At 45.7% G+C, this 18279-nt stretch overlaps 1 protein-coding gene across 6 annotated transcripts in view; it reads left to right on the forward strand.

The window, feature by feature from the left end:
• The window catches only part of SLC25A25 (solute carrier family 25 member 25), a 43056-nt gene extending 24786 nt beyond the window's left edge, over positions 1-18270 (forward strand). Inside the window, exons 2-10 of one of the 6 annotated variants that reach the window (XM_060270618.1) lie at positions 4791-4917; positions 5025-5112; positions 6276-6311; positions 7282-7393; positions 12763-12921; positions 14819-14971; positions 15126-15233; positions 17391-17558; positions 18058-18270. In XM_060270618.1, coding sequence (XP_060126601.1) covers positions 4791-4917; positions 5025-5112; positions 6276-6311; positions 7282-7393; positions 12763-12921; positions 14819-14971; positions 15126-15233; positions 17391-17558; positions 18058-18222 — 1116 coding nt within the window. In that variant the 3' untranslated portion in view covers positions 18223-18270. The remainder of the gene's footprint in view (positions 1-4790; positions 4918-5024; positions 5113-6275; positions 6312-7281; positions 7394-12762; positions 12922-14818; positions 14972-15125; positions 15234-17390; positions 17559-18057) is intronic. The other 5 variants (XM_060270620.1, XM_060270622.1, XM_060270619.1 and 2 more) reach the window with 5 other exon arrangements.
• Positions 18271-18279: the final 9 nt, after the last annotated feature.

Consider the following 18279-nt stretch of genomic DNA (forward strand, 5'->3'; position numbering starts at 1 on the left):
TTTAAGCAGACGCTTGATAGGCATATGTCAAGAATGCTTTGATGGTGTTTCCTGCTTGGCAGGGGGTTGGACTGGATGGCCCTTGTGGTCTCTTCCAACTCACTGATTCTATGATTCTATGTGAAAGTTCAGGAGACCGTAAGTTTTTAAAAGAAAGCCTGCACAACTTGTAACCCAGCCCAGCCCAGCAGTGTCTGACTGAAGTATCTGAACAAGAATTTGGCATAAATGGAGCTGTTAAGCACCTGTCAGGCTACAATGCACATCTGGTGCGCTGTTTTGAATTTGGTGGATCGTGTGTTGTGCTGGTCTAACTTAAAACATAAGTACATAAGGGGTGTCCTATTTGTTTCCATAGGGAAGATGGGAAGCTCACACAGAGAGAGCAATGGTACATCTTCTTGTTGTTTAGTCGTGTCCAACTCTTCGCGACCCCATGGACCAGAGCACGCCAGGCATTCCTGTCTTCCACTGCCTCCCGCAGTTTGGTCAAACTCATGTTTGTAGCTTTGAGAACACTGCCCAACCATCTCGTCCTCTGTCGTCCCCTTCAACCTTGTCGTACTCCTTTCCCAATTTTGAACCAATCAGTTGTTCCATATCCAGTCCTAACTGTAGCTTCTTGTCCCACATAGAGATTTCTCAGGAGACACATGAGGTGATCAGGCACTCCCATTTCTTTAAGAACTTGCACTGGATGGGGTTGTGGACAATGATTGCGGGGATACATGGAAGCAGACTGATTCTTCAAATGTAAATATCAGACCTGTAGGAAGACCACACTCTGTTTAGTACAGTAACCTTAAAACCTGCATCAATTGGGACCTTAGCAGTCTTGCTTTCTCAGTGCTAGACCCAGGGCACATGTAGGAAAGAATTTCAGCACTGACCGTGATGTGAGCCCAGAGTTACAACTTTAGAAACCGTTTGCATCACAGTGATGCGAGTTCAGTGGGGACAGATTACTCGGCAGATGCATTTGGGAGTGCTCATTAGCAGACATTTATCCCCCGTTTGCCTTGTATCCGCTGTAGGATCCGTTACAGAAAGGGGAGGTGTGTTTGGCTTCTCCAGGACCAGTTCACATGGACCGCAGTGCTTCAGTGCCTCTCCCAAAGGGTCATGTGGTAGATATTGGGAAACCCTGAATTGGCTCGTTAGCAGTTATCTGATGACCTGCCAGAGATTTCCTTCTATCTTTAGCTTACAAATTACGACCCCTTCTAGCTCTCTTCTTTTACAACTGTCACATGCATGTCTGCAGATTAGATCCACCTTAGATGTCTCAAAGGTCACCACAGACGGCGACCGGCTGTCCTTATCAAGTTTAGGTTAGGAGGAGTATTAAATTATACGAAGGCCTAAGTTTAGTAATAAGGGGGACAGGGAAGGGGAAGAAGGAGCATTCCAAATTATGTCTAGCGTAATTCTCAGGGGAGTCGTTTCTTAAACAATACTAGCTGGCCCTGCACTCGTTGCTGTGCGTTAGTCTGTGAAATGGAGGGTAATAGTCCCTCTGAGGCTCAGAGTCCCCCTGTTTTACAGGTGTTATGTTTAAACAGGGGAATCCCTGTGAATCCCTCCACCCTGTTCCGATGTATTAGTTATCCCGTCCCCTCCACCCCCCACCCCCCAGGTCATGGCAGATGGATATTAGTGTTGGGTCTCGTTAGTGTTGGGTTTCATGGCAGAAGCGGGGTTTGTGGGTGTGGGTAGACTCGATTGGTAGGGAGGGGGTGGAGGAGGAGGAGCTGTGGGAATAACGCCACTTAGGGGCACTGTTTTAGTTTGTGGAAAAGCAGGTTTTTTAACTGCACAGGTATGAGATGTGAGCCATGCGTGGTTCTGCAAACACTCGGGAAGAGGCATGGACCGTTGTGTCCAAATTCCACGTCGATTGGTCAAGAAGTTACCGAGAAAAGTGGAGCCCACCATTTCAGCATTTTTACATTTTTATATATATAGATGAAATGTTTATTACCTTAATACAGAGCATATTTATCAGCAGCCTGGCCCATTCCTCTAGTAGCCTGGTGTTTAATGCAGGCACCAGTGACTCATAGCCTTGTGTTGCGTGGAGATCAGCAGGCAGCCCAGTTGAGCCATTGTGAGCAGCCAGTTGGTCTTTGCTAGGTGCTTTTTGGCATATAATCTCACTTAACAAATTTCCTGATCTCTATGCAAAACAGGTGATAGCAAAGCAGGTGTTGACCCAGCCATTTAGTTGCTGTGTCTGGTTTGCTTACCTGCCTATATGGGCAAGGCTCAAGTGCTGTTTCCTGCTTAGAGGAATGTTAAGGATGAAGTTTCCTTATTTATTAGCAACATGACTTTGTCATCTCTTAATCTCTTCCGTAAATATACACTTTGCTTCTAAAATCTAGTTTCTCCCAGTAACTTGCACAAGTGCATAGCTGCAGGGTGACCAAATCAGTTCCTGCTTGCCTCAGAGCTGCTTTTTGACATCTCTCTTCAGCTCCTGTATTGGTATTTGATGGTTAATCATTGTTTCTAGGAGCTGGTGTGGTTTAACTTCCTTGCTTCCTTGTGCAGAGGCAAAGTATGATGACATCTCTGTACCCAGTGCCTAGCAAGGAGCTCTTACAGAAGAACTAGTGGTCTCTCTCTCTCTCTCTCTCTCTCTCTCTCTCTCTCTCTCTCTCTCTCTCTCTCTCTGCATTTGGTAGCAGCACTTCTCTCAAGTCCACAACATTGATCCTGCATCTTAAGACAAGGTGTAGCCTAAGCAGTGTTTGGGGGAAACACACAAACTGTCTCTCAAAAAAACCAGCACAACTGGTATCGAACATAGTTGATTAAACTTAAGAGCTTCTGGCAGTGGGGAGTGTGAACTGCTGTGATCCAGTTCTGCTTTTAGGGTTTCCATAGGCATGTAGTTGGCCACTGTGAGAACAGGATGCTAGATGTGCCATTGGCCTGATGGGGTAGGGCTCTGGATTCTACGAGGTAGCCTTCCCAGACCAACTGAAAGAGGCGGTCATTAAACCGCTTCTTAAAAAAACATCTTTAGATGCGGCTAATATGGCCAACTATCGCCCAGTCTCAAATCTACCATTCTTGGGCAAGGTGATTGAGCGAGTGGTTGCTGAACAACTCCAAGCACGCCTGGAAGAAGCAGACCATTTGGATCCCTTCCAATCGGGATTCAGGCCTCACCAGGGGACTGAAACTGCCTTGGTCGCACTGGTCGATTATCTCCGGCAGGCTAGGGACAAAGGTGAGAGCTGTTTCCTGGTTCTGCTGGATCTCTCAGCGGCTTTTGACACCATTGACCATAACATCCTTCTGGACCGTCTAGAGGGGTTGGGAGCTGGGGGCACTGTCATACAGTGGTTCCGCTCCTTCCTCCTGGGCCGTGTTCAGAAAGTGGTGGTGGGGGATGAGTGTTCAGACCCCTGGGCTCTCACTTGTGGAGTGCCTCAGGGTTCTGTCCTCTCCCCCATGCTTTTTAATATCTATATGAAGCCGCTGGGAGAGATCATCAGGGGGTTTGGGCTGGGTGTTCATCAGTATGCAGATGATACCCAGCTCTACCTTTCTTTTAAATCAGAACCAGTGAAGGCGGTGAAGGTCCTGTGTGAGTGCCTGGAGGTGGTTGGAGGATGGATGGTGGCTAACAGATTGAGCTTGAATCCTGACAAGACAGAAGTACTGTTTTGGGGGGACAGGAGGCGGGCAGGTGTGGAGGACTCCCTGGTCCTGAATGGGATAACTGTGCCCCTGAAGTACCAGGTGCGCAGCCTGGGAGTCATTTTGGACTCAGCTGTCCATGGAGGCGCAGGTTAATTCTGTGTCCAGGGCGGCTGTCTACCAGCTCCATCTGGTATGCAGGCTGAGACCCTACCTGCCCGCGGACTGTCTCGCCAGAGTGGTGCATGCTCTAGTTATCTCCCGCTTGGATTACTGCAATGCGCTCTACGTGGGGCTACCTTTGAAGGTGACCTGGAAACTGCAATTAATCCAGAATGCGGCAGCTAGACTAATGACTGGGAGTGGCTGCCAGGACCACATAACACTGGTCCTGAGAGATCTATACTGGCTCCCAGTACGTTTCCGAGCACAATTCAAAGTGTTGGTATTGACCTTGAAAGCCCTAAATGGCCTCGGTCCAGTATACCTGAAGGAGCGTCTCCACCCCCATCATTCTGCCCGGACACTGAGATCCAGCACTGAGGGCCTTCTGGCGGTTCCCTCATTGCGAGGAGCCAATTTGCAGGGAACCAGACTGAGGGCCTTCTTGGTAGTGGCACCCGCCCTGTGGAACGCCCTCCCATCAGATGTCAAGGCAATAAGTAACTATTTTACTTTTAGAAGACAACTGAAGGCGGCCCTGTTTAGGGAAGTTTTTAATGTTTGATGCTGTACTGTTTAATATTCGGTTGGAAGCCGCCCAGAGTGGCTGGGGAAATGCAGCCAGATGGGCGCGGTATAAATAATAAATTATTATTATTATTATTATTATTATTTACAGTCTGTGAGGCTGTTCAACAACAGGCGTGCTATGTATTCTCCCTGCTCTTGTTCCCTAGCCACAGCTATATAAAAAGGCTACAAAACCAAGTCCAAGCAGAGATCATTTTGTGCAGGGGTTCCGTTCACAGGCCCCATCTGTGTCAATGGGGCATGCATAAGGGCACCCTGCCCTGTTATGTCCCTTGTTCTGCCCTCTTCTGGGTCCAAAAGGATCCACAGGTCTGCAGTTGTGTGTCCATTGGGTGTGCCTAAAATGGTCACCACCTGTAATGTTATTTTTATGTCTTTTCATACAGAAAATCGTTAAAGCTGGAGATAAGGACCTAGACGGGCAGCTGGACTTCGAGGAGTTTGTTCACTATCTCCAAGACCATGAAAAGAAACTGAGACTGGTTTTCAAGAGTTTAGACAAAAAGAATGATGGTATGCACATTTTGGTTTATTTATTGGGGGAGAAGGAATTCTGTTGCAGGTTGTCTGGCAGCTTTGTTTTGTTCATTAAACTTAGAGCTTCCTTGTCATCTTTACAGGCTGCATTGACGCCCAGGAGATCGTGCAGTCCCTTCGGGATCTGGGAGTCAAGATCTCTGAACAGCAGGCTGAGAGAATTCTCAAGAGGTAAATGTTGCAGGTGGCTCTAGTGCAGGCACCCCCAAACATCGGCCCTCCAGATGTTTTGGACTACAATTCCCATCTTCCCTGACCACTGGTCCTTTTAGCTAGGGATCATGGGAGTTGTAGGCTAAAACATCTGGAGGGCCGCAGCTTGGGGGTGCCTGCTCTAGTGTTTTCACTCTGGCGACCATGGTGTAAGGTATTGGCTTTGTCTCCCTTCTCTTCCTTTATATCTCTCCCCTTATAAAACCTCTGAAGCAACTCTGCAGCATTTCATCCAGAGCAAAGCATGCTAGAGCAGCAAATGGGGCTAGAATAGCAATCACAAGGGAAGATCCCCTAACATCTCTTGCTGGGACAGTAGGGACAGATGGAAGCCAGAATGCATAAGAGCATGTGGTATCCAAAGTAGCAGAATGCTGATCAATGAGAGAGTAGCGTTCCCTCTTGGAAAGGCTTCTTCGTTAGGGTGGGTCATAAAAAAAAACAACCCCCGAAAATGTTTCCTCCCTTGATCTTACCTCAGGCGTATGGTATAAACATAGGCAAATTTCAAATTTGGGACAAATCACTTAATATTTAGACCCTGCTCTTCCAGATTGAAATTTTGCCTCACTCACTACATCCTGAGAATTAAATGAGTCAAATTCCTATGTTTTTATCACTCGCAGTGAGGCCAAATTTCAATCTGTAGGAGCAGGGTCTAAAAATTAACCGATTTGTCCCAAATTTGAAATTTGACTATGTTTATACCATACGCCTGAGATAAGATTAAGGGAGGAAACATTTTCGAAAAATCTTTTTTTTTTTACCCACCCTATTCTTTCTGCTTGCCAGGAATTGATTTATGGTGCTAACTTTTCATCCTGTAAGCTAGGCAAGTAGCATGTAGGCCAAACAGAAACTTGCTTAATATATGCTAAGCAAATGGTATGAATGATTTTGCCAGCATTCTAGAATTGCTGTCCTTGTAGTATTCTGTATAATGATTTTCTGAAGGTTAGATCATCTTAAATTAAGGTATATGTTCCAGTGCTCTCTGCTTTAATACGTGCATGCAACTTAACACACTGAAATGCTTTCAGCTGCATGCATGTTGCGCTAACTTTTAACATTTGTCCCTTTCTTGCTCTTTGTATTCTCCCCTCTGCTTCCCTGTCTGTCAGAATAAGAACGGGGCACTTCTGGGGTCCTGTCACCTAGTAAGTACCAAAGTGTATATTCTTGTCTGGCTCCTTTTCCTTTTTGTACCAGTTTTTATCCCTACCTGCAATGAAGTTGGTAACGTGTAGCAGATTTTCAGAGAGCCTGGTGGTAATGGAGGCTGAGTCCACAGGCAGACATCAGTATATCTCATAAAAACATAAAAAATTCAGTATCGATATCAACAAATTACACAGCTAATCAATATAAAGCACTCCTAAACCCCCAGGAAAAATATGCAGTATAACGGGTAACTATTAAAAACACGCTGGGACGCAGGTGGCGCTGTGGGTTAAACCACAGAGCCTAGGGCTTGCAGATCAGAAGGTCGGCGGTTCAAATCCCTGTGACGGGATGAGCTCCCGTTGTTCGGTCCCAGCTCCTGCCAACCTAGCAGTTCGAAAGCACGTCAAAGTGCAAGTAGATAAATAGGTACCGCTCCGGCGGGAAGGTAAACGACGTTTCCGTGTGCTGCTCTGGTTCGCCAGAAGCAGCTTTGTCATGCTGGCCACATGACCCGGAAGCTGCCCGTCGACAAACGCCGGCTCCCTCGGCCTATAGAGCGAGATGAGCGCCGCAACCCCAGAGTCGGACATGACTAGACCTGATGGTCAGATTTGGTGTATGACTTATTGGCTTAGGCTAAATTTAAACCTCATTGGTCTACTACCCTTAGTATTGCAAGAATGTCAAGAGAGCGCTCAGACCAAAATTGTCAGTCAAAAGCTTTACTTTCGGTTTGTCACCACAACAGTTATTAACACTGGGCCTACAGCAGACCAACACGGCTACCTACTTGCAACTCCTCCAAGTATTTTACACTATCTGATAAATAAAGCTCTTAAAATTGTACTTGCATGTTCTTTTCTACAAATATTTATGTTTTGTGTGGTTGGTGTGGAGTTAAAGAGCTGATATGACAGACCTCCTCCTCTTGGCTCATTTTACCTTCCCAATTGATTCTTGCAGCATGGATAAAAATGGGACCATGACAATAGATTGGAATGAATGGCGTGACTATCACTTGTTGCATCCTGTGGAGAACATTCCTGAGATTATCCTATACTGGAAGCACTCAACGGTAAGAAATTAAAATCCTTCAAGGAGAAATGTAAAGTACTACACTTGGGTAAAAAAAAAAAGAAAGGCACGAATACAGGATGGGAGACACCTGGCTTGAGAGCAGTACATGTGAAAAGGATCTAGGAGTCTTGGTAGACCACAAACTGGACATGAGTCAACAGTGTGATGCAGCAGCTCAAAAAGCCAATGCAATTCTGGGCTGCATCAATAGGAGTATAGCATCTAGATCAAGGGAAGTAATAGTACCACTGTCTTCTGCTCTGGTCAGACCTCACCTGGAGTACTGTGTCCAGTTCTGGGCACCACAGTTCAAGAAGGATACTGACAATCTGGAACATGTCCAGAAGAGGGCAACTAAAATGGTCAAAGGCCTGGAAACTATGCCTTATGAGGAACGGCTTAGGGAGCTGGGTATGTTTAGCCTAGAGAAGAGAAGGTGAAGGGGTGATATGATAGCCATGTTCAAATATATCAAAGGATGTCATATAGAGGAGGGAGAAAGATTGTTTTCTGCTGCTGCAGAGAAGTGGACACGGAGCATTGGATTCAAACTACAAGAAAGTTGATTCCACCTAAACATTAGGAAGTACTTCCTGACAGTAAGAGCTGTTCGACAGCAGAACTTGCTGCCAAGGAGTGTGGTGGTGTCTCCTTTTTGGAGGTCTTTAAGCAGAGGCTTGACAGGCATATGTCAAGAATGCTTTGATGGTGTTTCCTGCTTGTCAGGGGGTTGGACTGTATGGCCCTTTTGGTCTCTTCCAACTCTATGATTCTACTAGCTGACCCGGCCACGCGTTGCTGTCAGCCATATGTCCAGAATGCTTTGATGGTGTTTCCTGCTTGGCAGGGGGTTGGACTGCATGGCCCTTGTGGTCTCTTCTAACTCTAGGATTTTATGATTCTATGCACAACGTATGTGAAACACATGGATGCATTTCTGAGGTTTCCGCTCCATGCTTTTGACTCCTATCATCAGTCTCTATCAAAAGCTAGCTGCCTTCTCGCTTTCTGTTTTTTTATGTGCCCTCTGGCCTTGTTCTTAAAATTTCTGGCCCAGGTGAAGGTGAATGTTCTCGGGAAGTGGGAAAGCAGGTAAGCTGCTTGACTTTTACCCAAGGTACACAAACAACTGGGTCCTGCTAGTTTGCAACCTGCCAACTCTGGAAAGTGATACAAATGCTCTGTGAATAAATTTGGCTTTTAGTGCTGCATAACGAGATCGAACTGGGCTGTGAACTCCAGAAGAACTCTAGATCTTTCCCCCTGTTCTGTTCCTCTTGGCCAGTCATTTTGAACATCAGCAGATTGCAAGGCTGGCCAGTGGCCAATTTTTGGAACTGCAACTATGGTCTCTCTTCTGAAATACCCTCTTTTTTATAAATCATTTTTATTAAATTTTCCACCTTGACAATCCAATCAAATCACATTAAATATTCCAAATTATACATGTCGTTTAATCGTGTCCGACTCTTCGTGACCCCATGGACCAGAGCACACCAGGCACTCCTGTCTTCCACTGCCTCCTGCAGTTTGGTCAAACTCATGTTCATAGCTTTGGGAACACTGTCCAACCATCTCATCCTCTGTCGTCCCCTTCTCCTTGTGCCCTCCATCTTTCCCAACATCAGGGTCTTTTCCAGGGAGTCTTCTCTTCTCATGAGGTGGCCAAAGTATTGGAGCCTCAGCTTCAGGATCTGTCCTTCCAGTGAACACTCAGGGCTGATTTCCTTTAGAATGGATAGATTTGATCTTTTTGCAGTCCATGGGACTCTCAAGAGTCTCCTCCAGCACCATAATTCAAAAGCATCAATTCTTCGGCGATCAGCCTTCTTTATGGACCAGCTCTCACTTCCATACATCACTACTGGGAAAACCATAGCTTTAACTATACGGACCTTTGTAGGCAAGGTGATGTCTCTGCTTTTTAAGATGCTGTCTAGGTTTGTCATGGCTTTTCTCCCAAGAAGCAGGCGTCTTTTAATTTCGTGACTGCTGTCACCATCTGCAGTGATCAAGGAGCCCAAGAAAGTCAAATCTCTCACTGCCTCCATTTCTTCCCCTTCTGTTTGCCAGGAGGTGATGGGACCAGTGGCCATGATCTTGGGTTTTTTTGATGTTGAGCTTCAGACCATCTTTTGCGCTCTCCTCTTTCACCCTCATTCAAAGGGTCTTTAATTCCTCCTCGCTTTCTGCCATCAAGGTTGTGTCATCTGCATATCTGAGGTTGTTGATATTTCTTCCGGCAATCTTAATTCCGGCTTGGGATTCATCTAGTCCAGCCTTTCGCACGATGAATTCTGCATATAAGTTAAATAAGCAGGGAGACAATATACAACCTTGTCGTACTCCTTTCCCAATTTTGAACCAATCAGTTGTTCCATATCCAGTCCTAACTATAGCTTCTTGTCCCACATAGAGATTTCTCAGGAGACACATGAGGTGATCAGGCACTCCCATTTCTTTAAGAACTTGCACTGGATGGGGTTGTGGACAATGATTGCGGGGATACATGGAAGCAGACTGATTCTTCAAATGTAAATATCAGACCTGTAGGAAGACCACACTCTGTTTAGTACAGTAACCTTAAAACCTGCATCAATTGGGACCTTAGCAGTCTTGCTTTCTCAGTGCTAGACCCAGGGCACATGTAGGAAAGAATTTCAGCACTGACCGTGATGTGAGCCCAGAGTTACAACTTTAGAAACCGTTTGCATCACAGTGATGCGAGTTCAGTGGGGACAGATTACTCGGCAGATGCATTTGGGAGTGCTCATTAGCAGACATTTATCCCCCGTTTGCCTTGTATCCGCTGCAGGATCCGTTACAGAAAGGGGAGGTGTGTTTGGCTTCTCCAGGACCAGTTCACATGGACCGCAGTGCTTCAGTGCCTCTCCCAAAGGGTCATGTGGTAGATATTGGGAAACCCTGAATTGGCTCGTTAGCAGTTATCTGATGACCTGCCAGAGATTTCCTTCTATCTTTAGCTTACAAATTACGACCCCTTCTAGCTCTCTTCTTTTACAACTGTCACATGCATGTCTGCAGGTTAGATCCACCTTAGATGACTCAAAGGTCACCACAGACGGCGACCGGCTGTCCTTATTAAGTTTAGGTTAGGAGGGGTATTAAATTATACGAAGGCCTAAGTTTTGGTGTGATGGGACCAGTGGCCATGATCTTGGTTTTTTTGATGTTGAGCTTCAGACCATATTTTGCGTTCTCCTCTTTCACTCTCATTATACATATACATATCAAATAGTCCAAATATTCTGCCAAATTATTCCCATGCTTCAGGTTGGGAGGGCTCTGATCATCATCATACTTCTGCATTTCATAATCATTTCTGGTGGTTCCTCTATTTCTTTCTGTTGTTATCCTTCATTCTTTCACAGCCTCTGAGTTGTTCCCACAAGCGAGTTAAAACAAACAATGATGTGTTTCTGTGTGGATTTTATTTCTATGATTCCCTTCCATAAATTTGCAGTATCTCCTCACACGCTGGTGTTTCTGCCGAATCAATCCAAAAGTCTTTTTACTTCTGGCAGCCGCCATCTTCACATAGTTCCAATAAAATCAAGTCTAAGCATCTGCTCAATAATTTCCCCAAACTGGTTGCATCAAACATTAGCCTTTCCAGGGGAGATTTACCAAATCAAACTGGAAATAGAAATATAATGACATGTTAAAGGCTCACCTCCCCCTATGACTATTTATAATTCTGCAGCCCGGTCTTGACTTCCAATATGGCGGATTTCCAAATTAAAACTGCGACACTGCTCCCACAAAGATTCCAGGAAACCGTCCAAGGTTTTTTAACAAGACTCCAGCGGCTAATGAGATCCTGCTTCTGTCTGATTTCAACAAATAGGAGAATCTTCTATCCTCTTCCAAGCAAATCAAAGATCAAAAGCCTTAATCATATAATATTTTCATTTCTATATGATTTATAATTTTAAAGCCATACTATGTCAACGAATATTAAACTTTCCAGTCTTGCTTGTTATAGGTAATGTAAACGGTTCTTCTTGGGTTTTTTTGCCAAGTAATATAATGAAGCAAAGTACAATAATAAGAGAGGCTCACGCCCCCCCCCCTTCCGTTCCATTCTAACATACCAACTTAGATGTTAATCCTTCTTCTACTCAGTATTTTTGGCACCTCAGTGGCTGGGTTGTTTAGCAGAGTAATTCCCCCCTCCTTGCTCGAAGCATGTCCAAAACGTAATCCAATTTTTCATCTTAAGAAATGGAACTTGATTCGCCTGCGGAGACAGCGGCCAGGAGAGCGAGACTCTCTCAGGGGTTTTCCATCCAGTGCCCCCCCAGCCCCTTCTTCCGTTTGAATTTGGGGCTGGGTTGTTGGGCATCTGCGGATGAGACTCTGTCTTCCCGTACCCCTCGGGAAGATTTGGGGGGCTATTTACTCCATGTCAGCCTCTAATTACCCCGTGAGACCCGGAGCGATGGAATTTTCAGCCATCTTCTGTGGCGCCTCAAGCAGAAATCCTCTCTTCAGAAATATCCTCTAATGAATTTTATTCGCTGCAATCACATGCAGATGCAGATAAAGCAGATGCAGGTGTTTGAATAGTAAACTACAGTGTTTCCTTGCTAGACGAATGCCCTGTATGACAAATTTTCACTTAACGAATAGGTTTTGCGATCAGAGGTTGCCTCGCAAGGTGATGAGGTTTTCTATGGCTGCCGCTTCACCTTGCGAAGTGTGGCCATAAAAACCTCTGATCACAAAAGGCATTTGTCTAGCGAAAGGGGAACCAGCTGCAGCGCAGGAGGAAGGCAAAGGAAGATCAGCTGAGAGGCGCTGACAGCTGCCAGCGCCTCTCAGCTGATCTTCCTTTGCCTTCCTCCTGCGCTGCAGCTGGTTCCCCTTTGTGTTCCGCTGGTCTCTGCTGGTTGCCACAAGCAGTGGCGGGGCAACCGGCAGAGACCAGCGGAACACAAAGGGGAACTAGTGTGAGAAGAAGGGGGGAAGAAGCTGAGGAACGGAGACCTCCGAAGTCGCGTCCCATGCCGGGGAATGCAGGCAGGAGTCGGCGGCGGCGAGGAGAAGCACTTCTCCCGGTATCCCCATGCCGCCGCCAGTCCCCCGGAGCACATAGGAACGCATTAAGTTCCAATGGATTCCTATGGGAAACCGGGACTCGCTAGACGAATTTTTCGTAGGACGGATTGAGTCCTGTAACGAATTGAATTAATCTTGCGAGGCACCACTGTAGTGCTAACTGTTTCCATGCTCAAATTGTTTAATCTAAGTGCATGATGAACAGATCTCTGAGGAAGTGCTCATGCACACCTAGCACAGCTGAAGAAAATGGTTTTACTAATGCCATGCTTTGTTGCTTTGCAGATTTTTGATGTAGGAGAGAACCTGACAGTGCCAGATGAATTCACAGTGGAGGAGAGGCAGACTGGAATGTGGTGGCGACACCTAGTTGCAGGTGGAGGGGCAGGGGCAGTGTCAAGAACATGCACTGCTCCCTTGGACCGCTTGAAAGTTCTCATGCAGGTAAGGGTGGAAGCTCGGCAGAAGGGTCTTTGTTGTCCTGGCTCCATGAACTTTTCCCCTTAGTTCCTTAGTTTCCTCTTGATTTCAGCAAGGCATTTGACAAGGTGCCCCATGATGTTCTTGTAAAGAAGATGGTAAAATGCGGGCTAGACAATGCTACCATTCAGTGGATTTGGAACTGGCTGGCTGACCGAACCCAATGGGTGCCTCATCAGTGGCTCCTTCTCATCCTGGAGAGTAGGGATTAGTGGGGTGCCACAGGGTTCTGTCTTGGGCCCAAGAGAGAAGAATGCTAATTCTACCAGGGTCAGCCTGGGTTTCCTGACAGTAAGAGCTGTTTGGCAGTGGAATTTGCTGCCAAGGAGTGTGGTGGAGTCTCCTTTTTGGAGGTCTTTAAGTAGAGGCTTGACAGGCATATGTCAAGAATGCTTTGATGGTGTTTCCTGCTTGGCAGGGGGTTGGACTGGATGGCCCTTGTGGTCTCTTCCAACTCTAGGATTCTATGATTCTAGTTCAAGGATATAGGTAGAATATAGTCTTTCCTCTAGAAGCAAGAGAGCTGTAATATATATTGATGTCTGCTTGATTCTGACACCCAGAGGGAAGCCACTCTCAGCCGTTTCTGTGAGCCCTGCTTTTCTACATATGACTTGCAGTTCTGGTTCCCTCCAGAATTTATACTTGTAGTTTTTTGGAAGTTGGGCAGGTCAGGTCAACAACAGCACAATCCTTGGACTGTGCAGCCTTGGCAGAACACGCAATCCCTTTAAACTAGTCTTGGCAGCTCTAGCTGGAAATGAAGTAACCGGTGACTTGCTGTCAGCTCTTACTGTCCTGGGCTCAAAGGACAGAGAAACACAACTGTCATTGGAAGTACGTTGTGAAATGGGGAATTTGGACTTTGCATAGGAGTCACCGGACTAACCCATGCCTTCCTTTCATCATCAGTTCCATTTCCCACTGCTTCCCTTTTCACTTCTTGCTGTTCCATGAGCTACTACCGTATATTCCGGCGTATAAGACGACTTCCTAACCCATGAAAATCATCTCAAAAGTTGGGGGGGCCGTCTTATACACCGGGTACTAGAATCTGCGGTTGCCGCATATGGTGAGGGGGAGTGAGCTCCAAAACGGCCGTGGCGCGTGGCACAGTTTCCCTAACGGAGTCCCTGAAGAAGCGCGCACTGGGAGAGGGCTGCTCTCCGGCTTCTCGACCCAGATTAGCACCTCTTCATCAGCACACGGGGGTGCCTGAAGTGAGGCGGCAGGATAGCAGGAGTCCTAGAGAGGATAGCCCACTCAGCCCAGCCGCCCGAAGCTGCACATGCAGGAACAAAATGGAAGGCTTTCCTGCAAGGAGAAGGCTGTTGTCTCTTTCCTCTGCAAGTGCTGCCTTCTGGGTGGGTGGAAGGAGCCCCGAAACTGGGGGGGGGGGAGAGAAGCGGCACAGGAGCATAGGAAGTTGCCTTATAGACAGACCACAATATGCCATGGATATACTTATGACATCAGATGAGGAACAGGTGGATTTTGATGGCTTTTAAAGAGAAATTAAAATGACCATATTGAAATCAAATCTGATGTTTCTTTCATTTTTATTTGGTCTGCGGTGCAGTGGAAGAGGGGTAGTCTTAAACGGTGAATATATACCAAACTCTATATTTTAACTGGAAACGTGGGGGGGGGGGGGGGTTCGTCTTATATGCCGGAATATACGGTAATTTTGATAATATTGGACTGTAGATAACTGATGTTGAATGGAAGTGTCCCTTTTCCTGCTATACTTGTGAGGGAAGCTAGTTTAAAACTTGCATGTAGATAAGAAAAGCTTTTTTGCCCAAGCAGGAAAACTGAAAATGGGCCTGGATCCAACCAGAAATGTCTTTCTCCTTTTCAGGTCCATGCTTCTCGCAGTAACAACATGTGCATTGTTGGAGGCTTTACCCAGATGATCAGAGAGGGGGGCACAAGGTCACTTTGGCGAGGGAATGGCATCAATGTTTTGAAAATTGCTCCAGAGTCTGCCATCAAGTTCATGGCCTATGAGCAGGTAAAATAATCCGAAGGGCCCAAGGCACAGCGAATGAGATGGTGCTGCTGCTGTTCAGCTAGCATCCCAATGTTGAGGCTAACAAGGGAATAAGAAGCAGGTGTGAATTGTGCAGACTGCTGAATCAAATGACAGAATTCTTTTCTCTCTATAGATCAAGCGATTCATTGGCACAGACCAGGAGGTGCTGAGGATTCACGAGAGGCTGGTAGCAGGTTCATTGGCAGGAGCTATTGCACAGAGCAGCATCTACCCAATGGAGGTGAGTTCCTCCAACTTGACATGAGTCAACAGTGTGATGCAGCAGCTCAAAAAGTCAATGCAATTCTGGGTTGCATCAATAGGAGTATAGCATCTAGATCAAGGGAAGTAATAGTACCACTGTCTTCTGCTCTGGTCAGACCTCACCTGGAGTACTGTGTCCAGTTCTGGGCACCACAGCTCAAGAAGGATACTGACAAGCTGGAACAGGTCCAGAAGAGGGTAACCAAAATGGTCAAAGGCCTGGAAACTATGTCTTATGAGGAACGGCTTAGGGAGCTGGGTATGTTTAGCCTGGAGAAGAGAAGGTTAAGGGGTGATATGATAGCCATGTTCAAATATATCAAAAGATGTCAGATAGAGGAGGGAGAAAGGTTGTTTTCTGCTGCTCCAGAAAAGCGGACACGGAGCAATGGATTCAAGCTACAAGAGAAAAGATTCCACCTCAACATTAGGAAGAACTTCCTGACAGTAAGAGCTGTTTGGCAGTGGGATTTGCTGCCAAGGAGTGTGGTGGAGTCTCCTTCTTGGGAGGTCTTTAAGCTGAGGCTTGACAGGCATATGCTAAGAATGCTTTGGTGGTGTTTCCTGCTTGGCAGGGGGTTGGACTGGATGGCCCTTGTGGTCTCTCCAACTCTAGGATTCTATGATTCCTGAATTTAGCCTTTGGCAGCTGCAGTTGATGTTCTCCTTTCCTTTTGCGTACAACAGACTGCTTTCAAATGTTTTAGATGCAACTCTTGGGGACTTCATTGGTGACATGCCCATCAGAGATACTAACACTTCACTAGCAAAGTGGTCTATTGCAGTGTTCTTCAGCCAGGGGTCTGCCCGGACATTGAGGTCCAGTACCGAGGGCCTTCTGGCTAGGGTGGGTCATTAAAAAAAATGTTGAAAATGTTTCCTCCCTTGATCTTATCTCAGGTATCTCAGGCGTATGGTATAAACATAGTCAAATTTCAAAATTGGGACAATTCGGTTAATATTTAGACCCTGCTCCTAAAGATTGGAATTTTGCCTCACTACGAGTGATAAATATGATGTGTTATTGGAGAAGAAAAACTTGATGCTACCATCAAAACAGCAATGAACAATTACTCTAAATTCCCAAAACAAGAGACAAAGGAGGACTTTGCACCAAAATAGACGTTTAGTGTCATGCATAAAAGCATATTTTAAGCATGATATAAGATGGAGTACATGTACAATGTATATATTGCATAAGGTATAATTTTATTAATTACACAAAATGTAAGAATTTAGCACAATTTATACCAAGTAATTAAGTCTAATGTGATGTTTTGACGCAACACATAATATGAGTGGCGTTTTATTGTTTATGTTTACTTGTTTAGCACACCGTTTGCTTAATTGTTCCATATAATTTTTTCAAAACCATTGGTTTTTCATGTAAATTATCAACATGTTTTCTCTCAAATAAATAAATATTGCAGAAAATAATAGTATGCAACTATTATTGCTCTGCATAAAACCTAAAATTTATGTTTATTAGTTCACAATTTAACATACTGAGAATTAAATGAGTCAAATTCCTATGTTTTTATCACTCATAGTGAGGCAAAATTTCAATCTACCATACGCCTGAGATAAGATCAAGGGAGGAAACATTTTCGGGGGGAATTTTTTTTATGACCCACCCTACTTCTGGTGGATCCCTCATTACGAGAAGCCATGTTACAGGGAACCAGGCAGAGGGCCTTCTCGGTAGTGGTGCCCGCCCTGTGGAATGCCTTCCCACCAGATGTCAAAGTGAAAAACAGCTACCAGATTTTTAGAAGACATTTGAAGGCAGCCCTGTTTAGGGAGGCTTTGAATGTTTAATAGATTATTTTATTTCATTTTTCTGTTGGAAGCCGCCCAGAGATGGGCAGGATATAAATAAATAAATAAATTATTGTTATTATTATTATTATTATTATTATTATTATTATGGTTCCTCAGATGATGTTGGGCCTGCAACATTGGCAAAAACTGGCTGGTAATTATGGGAGCTGTAATTAAACAATGCCTGAGGACCCAAGGTTTACGAACACATAATTTACTAGTTATCGTTCTTTGACTTGGTTCAGGGAAAGTTTGTATTTGCCTGCTTGTTCTATACAGGCTCTCCTGACGCTTCTGTTCTTCTCATGGGCAGGTTCTGAAGACACGGATGGCCCTGCGCAAAACAGGGCAGTACTCGGGGATGCTGCACTGTGCCAAGAACATCCTCACCAAAGAAGGAATGGCTGCTTTCTACAAAGGCTACATCCCCAATATGCTGGGGATCATTCCCTATGCAGGGATTGACCTGGCTGTGTATGAGGTAAGAAGTGTATGAGGTAAGACAGTGCTTCCAGCTCCCAACCCCTCTAGACGGTCCAGAAGGATGTTATGGTCAATGGTGTCAAAAGCTGCTGAGAGATCCAGCAGAACCAGGAAACAGCTCTCACCTTTGTCCCTAGCCCGCCGGAGATCATTGACCAGTGCGACCAAGGCAGTTTCAGTCCCATGATGAGGCCTGAATCCCGACTGGAAGGGATCCAAATGGTCCGCTTCTTCCAGGCGTGCCTGGAGTTGTTCAGAAACCACTCGCTCAATCACCTTGCTCAGGAATGGAAGATTTGAGACTGGGCGATTGTTGGCCATTTGGCCGCATCTAAAGATGGTTTTTTTAAGAAGCAGTTTAATTACCGCCTCTTTCAGCGATTATTCAAAGCTGTAGTATTACTCTCTCCCTACTACACCCCAAGTACCATTATATAGATTCATAAGGGTCCTACTGATGCTTGACTTGACTTGCGAACATTTTTCCCCCCTTCTAGACATTGAAAAACAGCTGGCTGCAACATTATGCTGTGAACAGTGCCGATCCTGGGGTGTTCGTTCTGTTAGCCTGTGGTACCATCTCTAGCACCTGTGGACAACTGGCCAGCTATCCTCTTGCCCTAGTACGCACACGAATGCAAGCTCAGGGTAAGAGAATTTGAGGGGCCCTTGGGTGTAACCTATGATGCAGAAAGCCTGTTGCTGCTCAGCACCTGGTT

The sequence above is a fragment of the Zootoca vivipara genome, chromosome Z (genome assembly GCF_963506605.1).
Source record: "Zootoca vivipara chromosome Z, rZooViv1.1, whole genome shotgun sequence".
Taxonomy (NCBI): domain Eukaryota; kingdom Metazoa; phylum Chordata; class Lepidosauria; order Squamata; family Lacertidae; genus Zootoca; species Zootoca vivipara.